Source organism: Candoia aspera, chromosome 6 (genome assembly GCF_035149785.1).
Source record: "Candoia aspera isolate rCanAsp1 chromosome 6, rCanAsp1.hap2, whole genome shotgun sequence".
In the NCBI taxonomy this organism is placed as follows: Eukaryota; Metazoa; Chordata; class Lepidosauria; order Squamata; family Boidae; genus Candoia; species Candoia aspera.
In genome coordinates this window covers 58,295,650-58,314,054 of record NC_086158.1, presented here as the reverse complement: position 1 = coordinate 58,314,054, position 18,405 = coordinate 58,295,650, and the positions used below count along the sequence as shown (strand labels likewise).

Below are 18,405 nucleotides of genomic sequence, written 5' to 3'. Positions count from 1 at the left end.
TCAAGAGTAGTTTTAACAGCTTTGCAAAATTTCAGCATAAAAGCTTCAGGGAAAATGCTATTCCATAGGACAAATACAGCTACAGTGATGGTGTGTCTCTTAGGTCCTACAAGATGGCAGTGCTTTATAGCTGGGACCTAAAGCATGCCAACTGTACCAAATCTTACTGTTTTGGAAGAAGCAATCGCGAAAAGGTAGCCCTGAAGTTAACTAGATCCTAAGCCGTGAATGACATTAAAGGTGAATTGCACCTGGAAGCTTACCTGTACCTTGTGCAGCTTGCGGAGTAGAGATGTTACATAGATGAAATAGAAAATGCCTATAACTGCTCAAGCAACTGTGGGAAATACAAATAGTAAACCAAGAGAGTGACCTGGATATATTTTTCTTATATTGGATTTACAAAAGAGGCTTGTTAAAGCTGTGAAGAATCTTGTGAGAAGGGACAAAGAAGAAATGAAAAGAAATCAAATTCTAAAACATTATTTGAATGGACTAAAGATTAAGACTGTTAGAAGTAAAAGGAAGGAATATAAAGTTGTACCAATTGAAGCGAAAATTTGTAGCTCAAGGTTGAACTGTTCATCTGGTGTTAATCCTAGTGTAAATCAAACAGCACAATATATCCTAATCAAAGAACTATTAACTCAGTCAACCAACCAAGCAGCAAACAACAGTCCAATCAAGGAACTCCCAAGAAGAGAACACCTCCACCAACACAAGCTGGACAAACCACGGTATATAAACAAAGAGCAAGGCTCACTCCCTGTTCGCACTGAAGATGTTGCCTGGCCTGGCAATGAAACGTCTGCAAGAAAACAACAAGGCTCAGAGAGCACCAAGGACTCCACAATATAAAGTTGGTTTATTTGATCAAGGTTAAAATAAGATATGTTGTTATTTCTGGTAAACCTTGATGGACTTTCTGCTAACACCAGGACTGAAAAGATGATGCTTTATGGATTTATCTATAGATAAGAGATGGCATATGGGAAGAAGAGATAATTGTTGTAAACTAAAAGAGGGTGAAGAGTTACTAAAATTGTTTATACTTGTGATGAAGGTTGGAAGTCACTTCTTTATATATTTCTTTTTTCTTTCTTTAGTATATTCTTTTTTTTTCTTTTTCTTTCTGTTTTCTATGTTCTTTTATTTTCCTTTACACCTTTCACTCTTTCTTTCTATTCTTCTTTCTTTTAGTTTGTATTAGATTTTACTATTGTAATTAATATCCTTAATAAAATTATATTAAGAAAAAATTGCAATTGTTATACAAGCTTTGTTTCCTCAATATACCAAATTATACATACATTTTTGTATGCAATTTAAGCTGTTACCAATAATTTATGCTTTTTGTCTGTACTTCCTCCTTTTTTCTGTGTACTTCCTTATAAATGCTACTTCCTTATAAATGCTACTTTCCCAACACTTAATGACAGATGACATTGGATTCTGCTACCATCTATTCAGATTTCTTCTACAATTTTAAATTCTGCAGTACTTCCATGTACGTGTTTAGAAGGAAAGGTCACTACATATATTCAGCAGGATTTATAAACTCAGTGTAGACTGAGATCTTGTGCTGTCATAATTATGTGCTCAGGACAGTTTACTTTTGATTATCTGTTACATTTTAAAGCAATGTTAATGTACCTGATAATCTGATGTGGGTGAGCAATTGGCAAACCTATTTATTATTCAGATGGCATTACATGTATTGAGTTTTGTCTGTAAAATTCTATTTTTCTTTTCATTGTGCATGTGAATTTTCTGGGAAGAGCATGGAGAGTTCTGGAGTGCTGAGTTTTTAAAACAATCTTCATTTAAAAAACAAATAACTATTTTGAGAATTACTTGGAACTTTATTTTACAGTCTCAGTAAGATTAATTATATACTAACAAATAGTAAGGATGCAAATTGGGAAGGTTTCTTGATAGTACAATAAACACCTAGAATATAATTGTCCATATACACAATTTATTTCATCTGTAATATACTACAGATAAGGAATCAATTACCTTCTACTTGATTCACAACAAGGATGTTAACTGTAATCACATTTGTTTCTAAGACTTTAATAAAATGTTATTTGCTACACTACAGTTAGCAAATTTAGCACAGTTATCAGGGTATTTTAGGATATTTTGCCAATTATTTTCTTTTTTCTTTTCCTTTTGTTTTCTGTGATAACGTTTTGTCCAGGCAGAACAGGACCAAGTTCTCATAGGGCTCTGGTTTTGAGTAGGTAAGCCTGATGCCCAGGGAATACTCGCAAATATGCCTGTTCCTTACCCAATTCAGCATGTAGGAATTTCAAGGCTGTGCCACTCATTTGTGGGAAGTGGTTGATTAGTGACTATCAGGCACATCAGGTCAGCATGAGTGAGCATGGAAAGGTAGCTTCCAATTTTTCCTCTTAGCTTGGTGAGATGTTATGTAGAGCAGCATTGTCATAAATATGCAATCTACATATTCTCTCATACATGGGGAAATTCATGTCTTGGACTGCATAAAGTGTTGGCATTGTGTTGCAAGGCCGTGGTAACATCAGTGGGTTAAGTTAGCATGGTGGTGTGTGACATTCTTATTGTTAAGAAAATAAGAACTCTTCTTTGCTGGGCAAATTCTGTTTCCTGTATATTTAAAATATAGTGAAGTGACCAAATATTCCCTTATTCAGGAGAAATTTTGCATAGCAAATTAGCATAGTTAGTTTTGTCATCTTTACATTTTGGAAAATTATCTTCACAGATTCTGTAAGAGGTAAAATGTACTTTGTAATTACTAAGCTGTACATAGGACAAACTGGCCAGTCCTTATGCAAAAGAATAATGGAACACAATAACAAAAATGGAAATATCTTAACCCAATAAGGGAACATTTTAATTTTTCAGAACATTGCATAATAGCAGATCAACCTTGAGTAAATGAATTATAAAGACTGATTTCATCATGACATAGCTGTGCTAAATTTTGGTTCAGAAATAGTATATTATTTCTGATAGGTTGATCAGAGAAAATTGGTTCTTTTTATATGATGTGTTAACCAACTACTAGTACAGGTAACTACACAATGATTATGACATCTGAGAACTGTTTTGTAAATGACCAATATCAAAAAGGTAATTGTAATTGGCCTTACCAGGGCTCAGAAATTTGTGACCAATAGAAGGATGGTAGGCTGAATTACAATGCCTAGCGTCCTTATGTTGACTATGCTGACTGGGGTGCTGGGATTTCAGTTCAGTGACAATCAGATGGTCGCTGGCTTTCCATCCTAGTTTGTGCTGTCCGCATTTTATTTCTCCTTGACCTTACCATTTGTTTTTTCCCCTCTCCTCCTACAAATCATTAGTCTATGTAATACATTGTCTGAATATTACTCTGTGAATCTAATACAGTGGATTTAGTCCACTAAAGCTTATGGAACAATGTAGCTGTTAACCTTAAAGAACCCCCAAGAAACCATATCTGTTGCAGCAAACTACTTGGCAACTCATCTGGAATTTATGGCATCAAGTTGGAACAGATTTAATTAGGATCTAAGTTCTGTGTCCACTTACATTGTGTAGTTCTACTGATTCTCAGCTCTTCTTTTTTCATAAAACCCAGGTGTGGCAGTCAGTGACCTTTAAAAGAGCCTGAGTCAATGTTAGTTGGATGAGTGCTAAAAAACTGAAGCTCAAACCAGTTATGGTGATAGTGTGGTTGTAAGGTGGAGTTAAACTGTGAAGTTGTATTGCGGCCAATTGTAGGTGGAGCTGTACTTGTATTGAGTTGACAAATAATTCTTGGGATAGGGAAATGGTTCTTAGTCTCAAAGTGACTTCTGTGAATTGAAATGCTACCAATTTTTACTGGTACGAATTCTGTCCCAGGGGAGAAAATACAAAATACAAATAGCATCTGATTCAGAACACTTCAGACAATTTATTTCCTTGGACTTACCATGTTGATTGTATTTTGGCCATGTTGAAAAGTTCCCACTTCTTGACACCATTCATATTGAGTATAATTGGAGAAATTGAAGGACCACATACTCTCACATCATTCTGCCCGAATGCTAAGGCTGTCAACTAAAGCCATTTCCTAAAGAGGTCTTCCTCTGTGCAAGATCGATGGGTGGCTATTGGAAAAATCCTTGAATACTTTCTAGAGACATAACTGCTTATCATAGACTTTATTATCTAGTTACAGGGTAAACAGTTAATGTCCCATATTTTTGTTGAAATAATCTGTACTGTTAAAGGTTTTGTATATTATTAAGGCTGATTTTTAGTTTGCTTTATTTTATGTTGCATTCTTGACTGCAGTACATTTCTGTATATAATTTACTTTAAAATTAGAGTAAATAACCTTGACACAGAAAGGCAAATCACTCCTTTTTTTTAAAGTAATTTTACTATATTCATTGGCATTTTTAAAACATAAACTGGCAATAGTTTGAGATAGATGTGTTAATCTGATTTGTGATTTGACAACAGTATAGAGAGAAAAAAGAGAAGATGGGATCATTCCATAGTTGCGACTGAGTTCGAAGAATGGGATGCTGAGATTCCCATCATACTCTTGAGTCTATATAACCATGACTAGAAACTGTTCTCGGTTTAGTGGAATCAGTATTTGAAAATCAGTAGTCCTTCAAGATTGGCTGAGATTGCTTGGAATTATAGTTCTGCAACACTTGGAGGGCTACAGATGCTGCAGCCTTGAACCTAGGTCAGCACTGTATTGCAAATACATGAACTCGCTGTATGTTGCCTAATAGACTATAAATGATAGAGGTTTTTTACTATTATATGATTCACTAACGTATACGATCATACAAGTGAAGCTGCTAGTGCTTCTCATAGTGATGGAGTATTACCCATGAAACAAGATGAGTGTGTGTGTGTGTGTGTGTGTGTGTATTGACATACGTGCTTTAGTTGCACCAGTAGAGAAATGACATATGGCAAAGAGGCAGGCTAATATCCCAGGAAAAAAATAAATAGAAGAAACTTCTAGTAACTGAAGTAGGCTGAAGAGATATACTAGTGAAAAGGAGAAACAATACTTTCTTAGAGCAGATCTGTATGAAGTTCATATGTTGCTATAATTGAGCTGAATTTAGTTTTATGTTCCACATTTCTCTTTCTTTCTGAATAGGAAATGGATCTGATGAAAGTAGCAAAGCTCTTCTCAAAAAAAACTCATTTATGTAAGGCTTGGAATTACTGGAAGTTAAATTCACAGTCTGCTTCTTAGGATTGAGAATTCCTCTTGGAAGCTCCATATTGAAAAATGCGTCAAATTACAGTCTGCTGCCAATGACTAAATAAGAATAATATATACAGGGAATTTTCTGTGAAAAAATTCATAACAGTGAATTATAATTTCTACAGTTTGAATGAAATCAAACAGCTGCAATTCTAGAATTTTGTGTCATTTATTCTTGGCATCTCACACCCATCAACTCTACAACAATGAGCTGCTTAAACAATTTTCAAATCCAACCTCATACAAAATGCACTGCTGTAGCTGCATCTAATATGAGGGGGGCATTGTAGAAACACTTATTTTGAATACATTGCCTGGAACTATATTATTAACAAGATTTTTAATATACTGTGAGGAATCAGGTATTCACAAAACAATTTGTTTTGAAAAAAAACATTGTTCCATATGAGGAAAATGAGTTTATTCTGAATGTCATTTTATGCTGCTCAATCACTGTAATAAAGATTGATTAATCATCATGGCTAATCTTGTCTGGGCTGGAAAGCTAAGCTCTAGACTTGATAGTTGAAAAAGATAGAGTTGAAAGAACATCCCAGAAAAAAGCAATAGCAAATCACTTCTCTGTTGCCAAGAAAACTACATGGATTTGAGAGAGACTTACTTTTGACACAGAGTTCAGTGAAAGCACCTGCACAAAAAGACAATATGACTGTTGTAATAAATTCATCTAAAGTTAGAAAATATTAATGATTTCATCAGAAAAGTATATGCTACAGCTGAACAGCAGTTTTTTTTAATATTAGCATGGTATATAATCATTAGACCTGAAATGTAAAGCATTGAATAAATCTGCAACCATTAACATTTAATACAACTCATCTTTGTAAATGTGATCAAATTGGAATGCCATATAAGAGATTTTTTTAAAAGAAGAATGGTATATATAATCATATTTTATACCTTGACACTTACTATCCATCTTTTTTCTGGCCCTGCACACAGTGGAGCTGCGGAAAGGATCTGGGCCATGCTTTTTGCACTTCTACTCTATAGTGCTCAATGCCGGGTGGGGGAGGCATGTAGAAAGGGTTCATCAGAAAATCCTTGGCATCCTTCCGGAGGTCCCTTAAAACATGGCTGTGTCAGCAGGCCTGGGGATCTCCAGAAAATGACGATTTGATGAGATGGCTGCATTGTTTTAACTTCAGTTCTCCCCACTATCTTGTTATTAATAATATTGTTGATGTCTTTTAATTTTGGTTTTTAACATTTAGATTTTGTTTTGTTTTTATTGTAAGCGCCTAGAGTCACTTTTTTGTGATATGGGCAGCTACACTGTATAAATGTGATAGGTGATAGATAGATAGATAATGACAATCCCTTCCTGAATATGGTAGAAAAGAACGTTTGGGTTGAGAAGGAAGTATAAGTGATTAACCTGCTGACCTTTTCCATTTATTCTTACAGAATGTGGTGCTATGGAAATGATGCATAGTATGCTGTAAACCTGTGAATTAAACTAGCATCTAGAATAGGTTGTAGGTGAGCTGTGTGAATAAGTAAAAGACCTGTCACATCATTGATCAGGATGGGAAAGTGGTGATAGGAAGTCATAGCTGAGCGGAACAGTTATTAGAAAAGTGGTGGAGAGAGGAATAGAAATTATAGGCTGCTCTACTGGCCCTTAGGATGTATAGAAAATATTTCTATTGGCTGATTCTCCTTTTTATCTATTAATATTTGTGTATATGGTATTACATCTTGCCATGCTATGCATGATGACAGTTTATTTATATACTGTACTACTAATGTAAAAATCACTTTTGAAAGTGTGCCAAGAAAACTGCAGGGACTTGACCAGGCAGTCACCAAGAATCAAGACTGATACGAAGGGACAAAAACAAAAAAAAACCCAAACATAAAAACATCCGGGTAGTGGCAGCATCTAACTATCCTTGATTATCACAAAAAGTGAGGCAACAAAAGCAAACCTAAAAACTGTACAGTTGCAACTGTAGGTGCAACCCCTCTGTAAGTAAATTAGAATACACATATGATCATATACAGTGAAGTAATTGATTGGATATACCAAGACTTTTAGAAAGGTCAAATGGGGGTGGAGTGTATGAGATAGAATGGTTAAGAACAGTGATATGTTAAAAGAACAAAGACAGTATTCTCATGAACATGGTTTCTTTCTAGATAGTTACATTTATGGGTTTATCTGTACTGGCCTTGCTTCCTAGCACCTACAGTTGTAATCGAAATTATTCAATCTCCATTGCAAATCAGGTTGATTGTCAGAATGTACAGACTTTCAGCTGTTTGCAATGAACAAATCAAGCAAAAGCAATTGAAATTGCTCAACACAATGAATGCTTCAAGTGGTGTCCCCAAAGTCAACTGAAAATGCAACTTATAATGACTTCTCCAGTCTCAAAATTATTCAACCCCTTCATGGCAAGCATCTTCAGTACTTAGTAGAGCACCCTTTTGCTGTTATGACCTGCTGCAAACAAGATGCATAGCCAGACACCAGCTTCTGGCGGTGTTCCTGAGGAATCTTAGCCCATTCCTCATGAGCAGTGGCTCCCAGTTCAGTAATATTCTTGGGTTTGCATGCTGCAACCGCCTTCTTCAAATCACACCAGAGATTTTCTATGGGGTTCAAGTCAGGTGACTGTGATGGCCACTGTAGAATCTTCCAGGACTACTTCTGCATCCAGGCCTTAGTGGAATTTGAGGTATGCTTGGGATCATTGTCCTGTTGGAAGGTCCAGTGATGCCCAAGCTTCAGCTTCCTTACAGACAGCATGACGTTTTCTTCTAGGATTTCTTGATACTTCAGTGAATCCATCTTAACATCCACATGCTGCAGGTTTCCAGTGCCAGAGGATGCAAAGCCGCTCCAGAGCATCACCGAGCCACCTCCATGCTTAACTGTAGGCAGAGTGTTCTTTTCAGCATATGCTTCATTCTTCTTCCTCTAGACATACTGCTGATCCATCAGGCCGAAAAGTTCCAGTTTTGTTTCATCGCTCCACAGAACAGAATCCCAAAACTTCTGTGGCTTATTTATATGATTTTGAGCATCTTGGAGCCAACTTTTCTTGTGCTTTTGGGTCAGTAGTGGTGTACGTCTTGGAGTTCTGGCATGGAAACCTTCTTTGTTTAGTACGCACCCTACTGTGTTCACTGAAATCTCAGTGCCTGTTGCCACCAAGTCTTGCTGCAGGCCTTTTGGAGTCACTCGAGGGTTTCTCTCTACCTGCCTTCTCAGAAATCTGGTTGCAGCCATTGACAGCTTCCTTTTTCTGCCCCGTCCAGGTAGTGTCACCACTGTTCCTTTAACTCTGAACTTGCGAACTATGCTTCCAACAGTGTCTCTAGGAACAGTCAGTGCCTTCGCTATCTTTTTGTATCCTGTTCCTTGTTTGTGAAGGGCAATGATCTCTTCTCTTACCTTTTTGGACCATTCTTTTGACTTAGCCACACTGTATTTTTAACATGCAGTCAAACGTGACACTCAACAAACCCCTAGCCACTTCAGGTATTTCATGTGTTCCAGCTCAAGCACACCTGGTGCAACTAATGAAGCCCTTGATTAGTTGCATCAGGTGTGCTTGAGACAATACCTGTTTTGCATACTGTATGTGTGCTGTTGTGACAGATTCTATTCAGGGGGTTGAATAGTTTTGAGACTGGAGTAGTCATTATAAGTTGCATTTTCAGTTGAATTTCCACTTGAAGTATTCAAAAATTGAACTGTTTCAATTGCTTTTGTTTGATTTGTTCATTGCAAACAGCTGAAAGTCTGTACATTTTGACAATCATCCTGATTTGCAATGGGAGTTGAATAATTTTGATTACAACCATATGCTCATGTCCTGATACGCTAACAGGGTATATTATTTCTCAAGTCCCTGGGAAGGTAATCTAGAGAGAGAGGTGTTATGCTTGTCCTAACCAACACCATATTTTCTCCTACAATAGCACCAAGAAAATCCTGGGAGAATGCAGTGGCGAACCATTTCCTTGTCCATTAAGTCATCAGGAGTAACATTCAACTCAAAGGAGACTTTACCTGAACATGAAAATTGATACTATAGATGATGGAAATCAGGCACCCTGTAGCATTCTAAGTTAGTGAGTCACCTAATCTGGTCTTCAGAAACCAGTAAATGTTTGCAAGATCTTGCTCCTTTCATCAGAATGAAGAAAGCCTGTTGTGCCATCATGCAGCAATCTCAATCCTTTAGGGCATGTATGGTGCATTTAGAAAAGGGGTGCTTTTGTCAGTCTGACACACACATCCTGCCTGCTCCTGTGGAGGCTGCCATTTCAGTTTTACATACATTTCTAGCATGGATTTTCCATATGTGTTATAGACTACATATTTTTGAATAAATGCATATATCTTTCTATCATAAAAGTAAGCACATCAATTTTTTTCCAGTTTTTCTTCTCTTGGGAAATAAAGCTTTAAGTGTGATCACAAATAGTTTTACTGGGAAATGTGAAATGTTTCTTGATTTGTATGTTTAACTTCTTCATAGATTATAAGGCATATGAACTTGTTGCCATGGCTCATTATGCTACAGGATCTCCTGCAAGGATTTTGTATATTTCTTGATGTACAAAAACTTCTGAATGCAACAGTGACTGCAATACTCTGTTCCCAGCCATGATGATGATGATGATGATGATTCTATAGATGCTTTCTATCAGAGTCCTGTATCAACAGAATGAATTGCTAAAATCACAATTCTAAATAAATAATGTGTGCATATCTTTTGATTAGGTTCAAACCGTTTTTTCCATTTCAAGTTGTGCCACCTGAAGAATATAGAGACCGGAACCTCAGTATACAAGGTTTCTCACTAACGGAAGGAAGACTGAAAGTTTCCTTAATAGAATGTTCAAGGTATGGTCTTGGCACTCCCTGTCATATTGGTTTTGTTTGTGTCTTAAAGTCAAGTGATTAGGAAAGGGTTAAGGTTAGGGTTACAGTTCTTCAAATTAAGGATTCGTGTCCAATTAACTTATTCTTCTGACAGAAAGTTCTCATCAGCAAAATAGAACAGAACTCAAGACAGTTGAAGTGACTGATATGATGCACTCTAGAACTAAGACATCTCCCAAAGAGCCAACTCCCAAAACATATTTTTGTTGGTATTTTTCCCTTTGAGTGGTAGGGGTTGTCAATTTTTATTTTACAGATTTTATGACAGAACTACCCAACTGTATTGATTTCAAAAACATAAACAGTGTCAGTTGATTAGTACTTGGACAGGAGAGCACCAATAAATACTAGAACCCCCTAAGAGAAGAAGTAGGCAGGGGCATCCCTTCCTTCTTCTGGTTGTATTTGGCTGTGGGTTCAGTGTGACAGCTAAACTCATAGACAACATGGCTCTTTTGGAACAGGCCAAATGATGGTGAGAAAAGCCATCACTGGGTACCCTAGCCAAGCAAATGTATTGTTTTCTAGGAGAATCAGCTTAGATGGACTTAGAGTTGGCTGAACAATCACACTCAAAAAGTGCTCATTAATGGCTCCACTTTAGCTTGGAAGTATCAAGCATTGTGCACAGGACTCTAGCCTGTGTCCTAAGCTGTTCAATAGTTTTATCAGTAACTTCTGTGAGGGAGTTGTGGAAATTTAACAAGGAGTGAAGTTCAGCATCCTGGTAGGAAAAATGTATGGCACAAGAGTGGTAAGAACTGGTTTGGGAGTAGTATATGTGAAAAGGAACTGGGTGTCTTTGTCAGCCACTCATTAAATATAAGCCAGCAGCGTGATGCAGCTGCAAAAAAGACAGATGCTGTCTTGGGTGCATTAACACCAAAGCATAGAGCTCATTTCACAGGTCGTAATTGCTCCACTCATCTCTGCCCTGGTCAAACCTCATTTGAAGTACTATGTCCAGTTCTGGGCATTGCAGTTCAAAAAGCATAGTGACAAATCAGAGCAAGTTCAAGAAGGGCTACCAAGATAATGAAGGGTTTTGAAACCAAGCTCTGTGAGAATTTTTTAAAGGATCTGGGTATAAAACTCAACTGAGTGGCAATATGATAGAAGTATCAAATATCTGAACAGTTGTCATATAGAAAAGGGTGTGGTTGTAATCTGTTGCCGAGAAGGCAAACCAAAACCAGAGGGTTAAAAATACAAGGAAGTTCACGTTAGTCATCAGGAGGAATGTCCTGATACCACAGACTGTCAACCAGTGAAACAGGCTGCCACATGATGCAGTGAGTTCTTCACTAGAAGACTTGAAACAGGCTGAATATTATCTGTCAGGGATTCTGTAGTGGATCAGCTATAGAGTTCATAGACTCCATAGTGGATTAATGTTATTATCTGGGTCTTAGCTAAGGACTGATGCTGATTTGTATGAATCTGTTTCCTCATATCCCCTCTATTAGAAATTGTCATTTTAGTCAATTTTATGCTTAATTGACTAGGGGCAGAGAGTCAGGTTCATGTCCACCCTTTGCTGTGGAAGCTCACTGGCTGACTTTGGACCATTCACTTAGCTCAACTTACCTAACAAGGTTGTTGTAGAAAAAAAAATGGAGGAAAAGTGGTGTGTACACCAACCTAAGCTCCTGGAAAAATGATGGGATACAGTATTAATGTAGCAAATAAATAAATTAAACAAAAAATATATAAGACATTAGTTACCTCTCCTTTAGCCAGAAATATTTTCAGAGTGGCCTGCAAAGCAATAAGTCACAGCTAAAAATCAAAAATAAAAGTAGAGAATGAAGAGGAAAGAAAAGGAAAACAAGAATGTCTGGAAACTAATTTGTAATGTATTACTAATCTTAGAATGACCAGTTGTAATGCAGAAATAATTCAGTAATAACTATAAAGTAACCAGAAGTTGCTGATCTTATCAAAACTAGTTGGCATGGAAATGGCCAAGAGAGACAATTTTCGCATTTCTGGTCTCTTTAATAGCTGAGCTAGTGGTATAGTTTTGCTTCCTGCTTTTCCCTCTGATATAACTTGGTGGAATGACTGCTGAATCATCGTTAGTGGAGAGGCAACAGTTGATAATGGTAGTAAACAGTCCTGTTTATGTAGGATACGAGGGTGATGGGCAAGACAAAGAGTGTTCTCTGTCAAGAAGATATATCAGCAAGATAAAAAGCTCAGGAAACTAAAGAATAACTGCATGTACAGTATATTGGGTAATGATGGCTGAAAATGCAAATGATTTGCATGAAAGCTGAAAATGCAAAAGATTTGCAAGCTCTAGTAATGAAAGTCAAGGATCTCATAACATAAACATAAAGAAGACCAAAGGTGCAACAACCAGCCTTAGAAGTGACAGTGAAGATACTGAAGTAGTGGATAGCTTCTGCTTTTTAGGATCAACTGTCAGCAGTAAAGGAACTAGCAATTAAGAAATATGCTGCAGACTAGCACTTGGTAAAGTAGTAATGAAGGCCTTAGAAGAGATATTCAGATGCCATGTAGTGTCTATACCTACAAAGATCAGAATCATGCAGGCAATAGTTTTCCCTGTGACATTCCACAGAAGTGAAAGTTGGACTTTGAAGAAGCGGGATAAAGCATTGACACTTTTGAACTTCATTATTCAAAATTCTGAGAATACCTTGGATAGCCAAGATAACAAACAAAGGGATCATCAAACACATCAACTCATAGTTCTTATTTGAGACACCAATGACCAGGTTCAAATTATCCTACTTTGAACACATTATGTGAAGACCTACCTCTCTGGAGAAGTGTCTAACACTGGGAAAGGTGGGAGGAAAGAGAAGAAGAAGACAACCTGAAGCAAGGTGGTTGGACTCAATTACAGTGGTCATAGGTGTTTCATTGGAAGACCTGTAGGACCAGATTAGAGACAGATTTTCATGGAGAAAATCCATCTTTGTGGTCACTAAGAGTAAACACTTACTTGATGGCACATAAGTAATCAAACATATTGGGTAATGCAGAAAAACTAGCCAACATAGACATGTTTTCAAATTTATTTCTCATAGATTATTCAGAAAAAAAGGTAGTAGAGGAGACCAGGAAGTCTTACTTGATCTTTAATCTAAACTGCTTTTCTTATTTTGTTTGACGTTACGTTATTAAACAGCAGTTGAGAAGCTTGAATAGAATTACATAAGATTCCTATAAAATGTAGAACCTTCACACATGCAGCTGTACTGAGTCTCTAGATATTAAAAATACTGGTTAAAAGGCTACCCCAATTAAGTGGCAGGTACATTCCACAGTGAGCATATTTTCAGAAGTACTTAAAAGTTATGGGTGACAGATACCTGTTTGTGGAGTCCTTGGTGCTCTCTGAGCCTTGTTGTTTTATTGTAGATGTTTCATAGCCAGACTAGGCAACATCTTCAGCGTGAAACATCTGCAAGAAAACAACAAGGCTCCAAGAGCAGCAAGGATTTCATAGTTCAACCCTGACCTACAAATATTCGCTTCGATAGATACCTATTTGTCCTGTCAGAAAAGAAAGGATTACAGTTTTCCCTTTAGAATGATTACACTAATATGCATTTAATTAAAATTAGTACATTCAGTTCTTTTCAGTCACAGTTTTTATCACTGCTACTTACTTTGCAATAATGCACAGTTATGCTTGTTAGCTACTTCAGTGCATATATTACCCATATGAAAAATGTTGAAATTCTGGGTTTGCTTTCATTTGCCATCTGTTTCCACTAGAGGGTGCAAATTCTTTTTTAAACTTCTGATATCCTGAATTGTAGGCATATGGGTGCAGCTGAAATAATGTAATATACATACATTTTTAAAGGTAATGTAGCAGCTGTAAGCAATTAATGGTAATTTAATAATGAAATTAAATAGTAATTATATGTTTGGATTTCAGATTATTTATTTTTGGATCCTATGAGAGAGAAGTAAATATTCACTGCACAATTGAATTGAGTGATAAAGTTTGGGAAGAAAAAGAAAGGACTTTTATCAAGACGGTAAACAATATTTTCCATAATTTCAATTTAATACAGCAGTGATATATGGTATATGTATGTGTGTTATATTATATTATATTAATTTATTTATTATTCACATTTCTATCACTGCCCATCTCCCCCCAAAAGGGGTACTCTATATATAACATACTATACGTTATATATAATATTATGGACTTTAAATGCATTATCCATTCCTGATACTTGAGAGATACATCCTTTGCAAAGAATCAACATATGTTTTCAGTGGAAATTTGGCCCATCATCTCTTGGACCAGCCACATCCTGGAAAGAAAATTCCTGATATTCTTTCTGTACATTTATGCACCTATTGCTTTCCCCTTGGGATCAGAGCCAACTACACTCTCTCAGCCCAACCCATCTCACAAGATCGTTGTGGGAAAAGGAGGAGGAGGGAACATTATGTATGCCACCTTGAGTTGTAAAAATTAAAGGTGGGATATAAATAAAGTTAATTTAAATTACTTGAATATTGGGCAGTAGCCCCTGGGGGGGGAAAGCAGTGGTTTGGTGGGAAGATTAAAAAAAATGTGCCTTTCCATTCTGTATAATGGCTGTTCCAAACTCTCTTAGCCTTTTTTTTTTTTTTTTGGTATATAATTTTTATAACTCTCTTAGCTTATTTCTGCCTTTATTGTACTCTCTACTGTTTCTTTTTGAGAACTAGAACTTGGTCTAGCATTTTCTTTTGGGAATTTCTCAGCCCATGTAATAATTGCATCCATTTAACAGTAGGTGGCAGTATTACTATTTTTATAAATTAGTGAATTAAAGTAACAAGAAAGGTAGGAGTGTTACTACTTTAGTTGAATTAAGATTTTCTTAATATATCTTCCACAATATCACTGCACTTGACAGAAATCATCAGTTGAATCCCCTGTTTGTATCCCCTCACTTAACCGAGCTTTCTGTTCATACATTTAAGCAATAAAAGGTAGATAAGGTGAGTTGGACAGTTATTGTATGACAAACAAACTTCTTAGCAGAGGAAGTCTTAATGTTGCCATCACTCTCACTGGGGCAAGGAATATTGAATTGGTCAGCAGTTGTAACCTCAGTCATGTTAAAGAAGTCTATTCTTGAAGCTTCTCCCCTTTTTTGAGTGTACAAGTAAATGAACTTTCAGGTGATTCCCAGTTAATCTCAGAAAGGCCTGTTTGGAGCTAGGCTCCTGAACTATTCTCATCAGAGCAAGAAAAGTTTCATAAGCTTTTTGATATGCCCCACATAAAATTTTGATACTTACTGTATGTAAATAAGCCTTCCGAGGGAATAAAAGGGGAACAATGATTCTCTTACCCTAAAGAGCATTCAGAAGTTTTTCCTACATAGCCCAGACTAAACTGGAATTCCTTTTTTGGAAACCTTTATTTGATAATTCTAAAGAAAAGTGAGCAACCTCATCATGTTAAAAAATAATAATACAAATATCAAATACAGCTGTCAGAATGTTAAACTTGCCCAAAGCATTTCTTTCTCTTTCCAAGGCAAATGCTCCTATAATCTCATTTCTTCAATTAGAAAATTTATTGTGGAATGAATCATGTAGGGTTTATAATGACTGGCACCTGGAATCTACTTTAAAACACCATTTTATACTGCTGCCAAAGCTTAAGTCACTTCCTTCATCTTTGCAAAGATGGCATATTAGTGTCCAACTGTACAACGTCCATCATGGTCACTGGAAATCATTTCTTGCATGGGGCTTCGATGGTCAATGCAAGATTTAAAAATAATCCAATGATATATACAGTAGGGTTGAAAGCTTTGAGACTGCAAAGCTTTTAAGATCCAAATTTTGGAAAAGATTAATTTTTTATACTTTCAGGCTTATCACTTGGCATTTATCCTAGCTTTGGCCACTAGCTGGAGTAAGGAACTTCAGAGTCCAGTTTTTCTTTACATTCTACTTGATAGTTATTATTAAATCCATTGAAATTGTAGTAGGAATGTTTTCCCTCAAAGGGATTCATTTTAAACCAGAGATCAGGACACATAACACTGAAGCACAAATTGCTTTATTGACACAGCAGGAGGCAAAGACCCACCTAAAGGGGAGAAGGATTACAGTCCCTCTTTATAGACTTATGGACAATAGAATATACAAGTGACCAGCTAGACCAGCCAAGCATTTCATTGGACATAACACATCATGTGCCTGGTGAGGTCAGTGAGGTCATTAGAGTGTAACTATGAGGTAATGGGGCAGGACTTCCAAGACAATGGAGTTTGAAAGAACAAAGAGGCAGTTATTCCATGAACAGAGTTTCTTTCTAGGGTGATACTTCCTTTGCTTTGCCAGAGCTCTGCTTGCCTCCCAGTATCTTTTCCCAGTTTAACGGTGTTCCTTGGCCTTCTGAATGTTCTGTGGCTAAGATGACAGTATAGTTTTCCTGGGAAAGTGTTTTGCAATGGGGTAGTCACACAATTTGACACCACATAGCTAAGCCTGTGCTTTGTTTTCCCTTGGAAGATGTATTTGGGTTAGGGACTTTTAACGTGGCCCCAAAAATCCTCTTTCAAAATCTTACCAAGCATTGGGCCCTGTTTGTGTGAGAATCAGTCTCAATACCTTACTCAAAGATATACTGTATATGGAAAATAATTGGGTTGTAAATATAATTTTGACCCTTTTATTTATGGAAATCTTACATTATGGCATAATCGCATTAGTTAAAAATAGTGGGTAAATTATTTATTGGGTAAACTGGGGCTTTCATAGTATTACTTAGATCAACTCAGTCCTGAGGTTTCTGTTTTAAAACATTTTGCAGAATCAAAAAATTATTTGGTTTACCTTAAGAATGGTTCTTAGCAGTTTATTTAATGCAAACATTTCCTATTTGTTCTATTTGGTCCATATTCTATTGTTGCTTCTGAAGTTCTGCAATGACTGGATATTATAGAGGAATTAATTGTGGCTCCTGTGCAAGTAACTTTTTGTTAAAGAAAGTTGAAGGGCATTAATATTAACTAATTTTTACTTGACCTCTGGAATACAGTAATGGGTTTGAATATCCTAACTTGATAAAGAAGTAGAGGATTGCTTTAAATAAGATGAAATTAATTTCCTATGGTCTGAAAATGAGATTAAACAAAAACATGTTTGATATATTTTGGGCACCTTTCTGAATGTTTAATAACATTGATTGTTATCACTTTTGTGTTGGAGATGCAGCTGGAACATTAACTCATGGCAGGGTATGTCCTTTTATTGCCACATTTGGGGGTTGATATCAGTAGGATTGTTCATAAGACTGTGGATGCATATGATCTTCTTGGCTATATCTCTAGTAATTGGAATCCATCAAGAACTGTGGATTTTTCAGACATAAGGACTGGCTAAAGGAGTTATATAATATAGAAATCTCCACTAATTTACAGCAATGGATTGTAAACATGTGTCATTGTTTGAATTAGTTTTATTTATTTACAGAGGAGTGAAATTTTTTAAAAAAACTTGTACAATATGGTCAGGGTTTTTTTTTTATTCTATTTATAACATAATTTTCCAAGCCTTTTTTTCTCTTTCTTCCTTTTTCTCCTCTTCTTATGCTTAATTTCAGGTTACATTGTATTGTTAATATTGTTACATTTTTAATTATGTTAATTAGTTTGATATAATATTTTTTTAAAAAAATATGGAAAAAAATTCCAGGGAAGATAATGGTAGAGGAGAGTAGTTCTGGAAGTTGTTAGAACTTACTCTTCAAAAATATCCTTGTATAAAGATGCTTCTTTCAGTAGAGCAATTTTCAGTTTCGGTCTAGAAAGCCCCATCCAAAGTCAAGGAACCATCCTCCACCTTAGACAAATTCACAAGTTTGCCAAAACACCATCTCTACATATTCTGATAATCCTTTTATTTACAAATCTTTACAACCTCTGCTGTAAGCTAATGGATCCTTGAAATAATGGAGAAAGGATTACCTTCCATAGCAAAGTGTCACTTCCTACATAAAGATTTCTTTAATTTACAAAAATTAAAGACCCAGTCTGAGCAGTTGAATGTAGTGAAAGCCATTGGTTACTCAGTCCTAGTTCAAGTTACAGAAAAAAATCCAATCAAGGGGCATTGTATTTTTTGCTCTGCTGAAAATGAACTATATTATTTTGAATAATTCTTGAATCTCAGATAACTGAAGAACTAGTGGAAGAACAGATACTGATGGGATTTG

General features: G+C 36.2%; 1 protein-coding gene across 1 annotated transcript in view; it reads left to right on the top strand.

Moving 5' to 3' along the window:
- The window catches only part of PDZD8 (PDZ domain containing 8), a 51,865-nt gene that overhangs the window by 5,244 nt on the left and 28,216 nt on the right, over positions 1 to 18,405 (top strand). The window contains exons 2-3 of the mRNA XM_063307218.1: positions 10,023 to 10,145; positions 14,104 to 14,206. Coding sequence (XP_063163288.1) covers positions 10,023 to 10,145; positions 14,104 to 14,206 — 226 coding nt within the window. The remainder of the gene's footprint in view (positions 1 to 10,022; positions 10,146 to 14,103; positions 14,207 to 18,405) is intronic.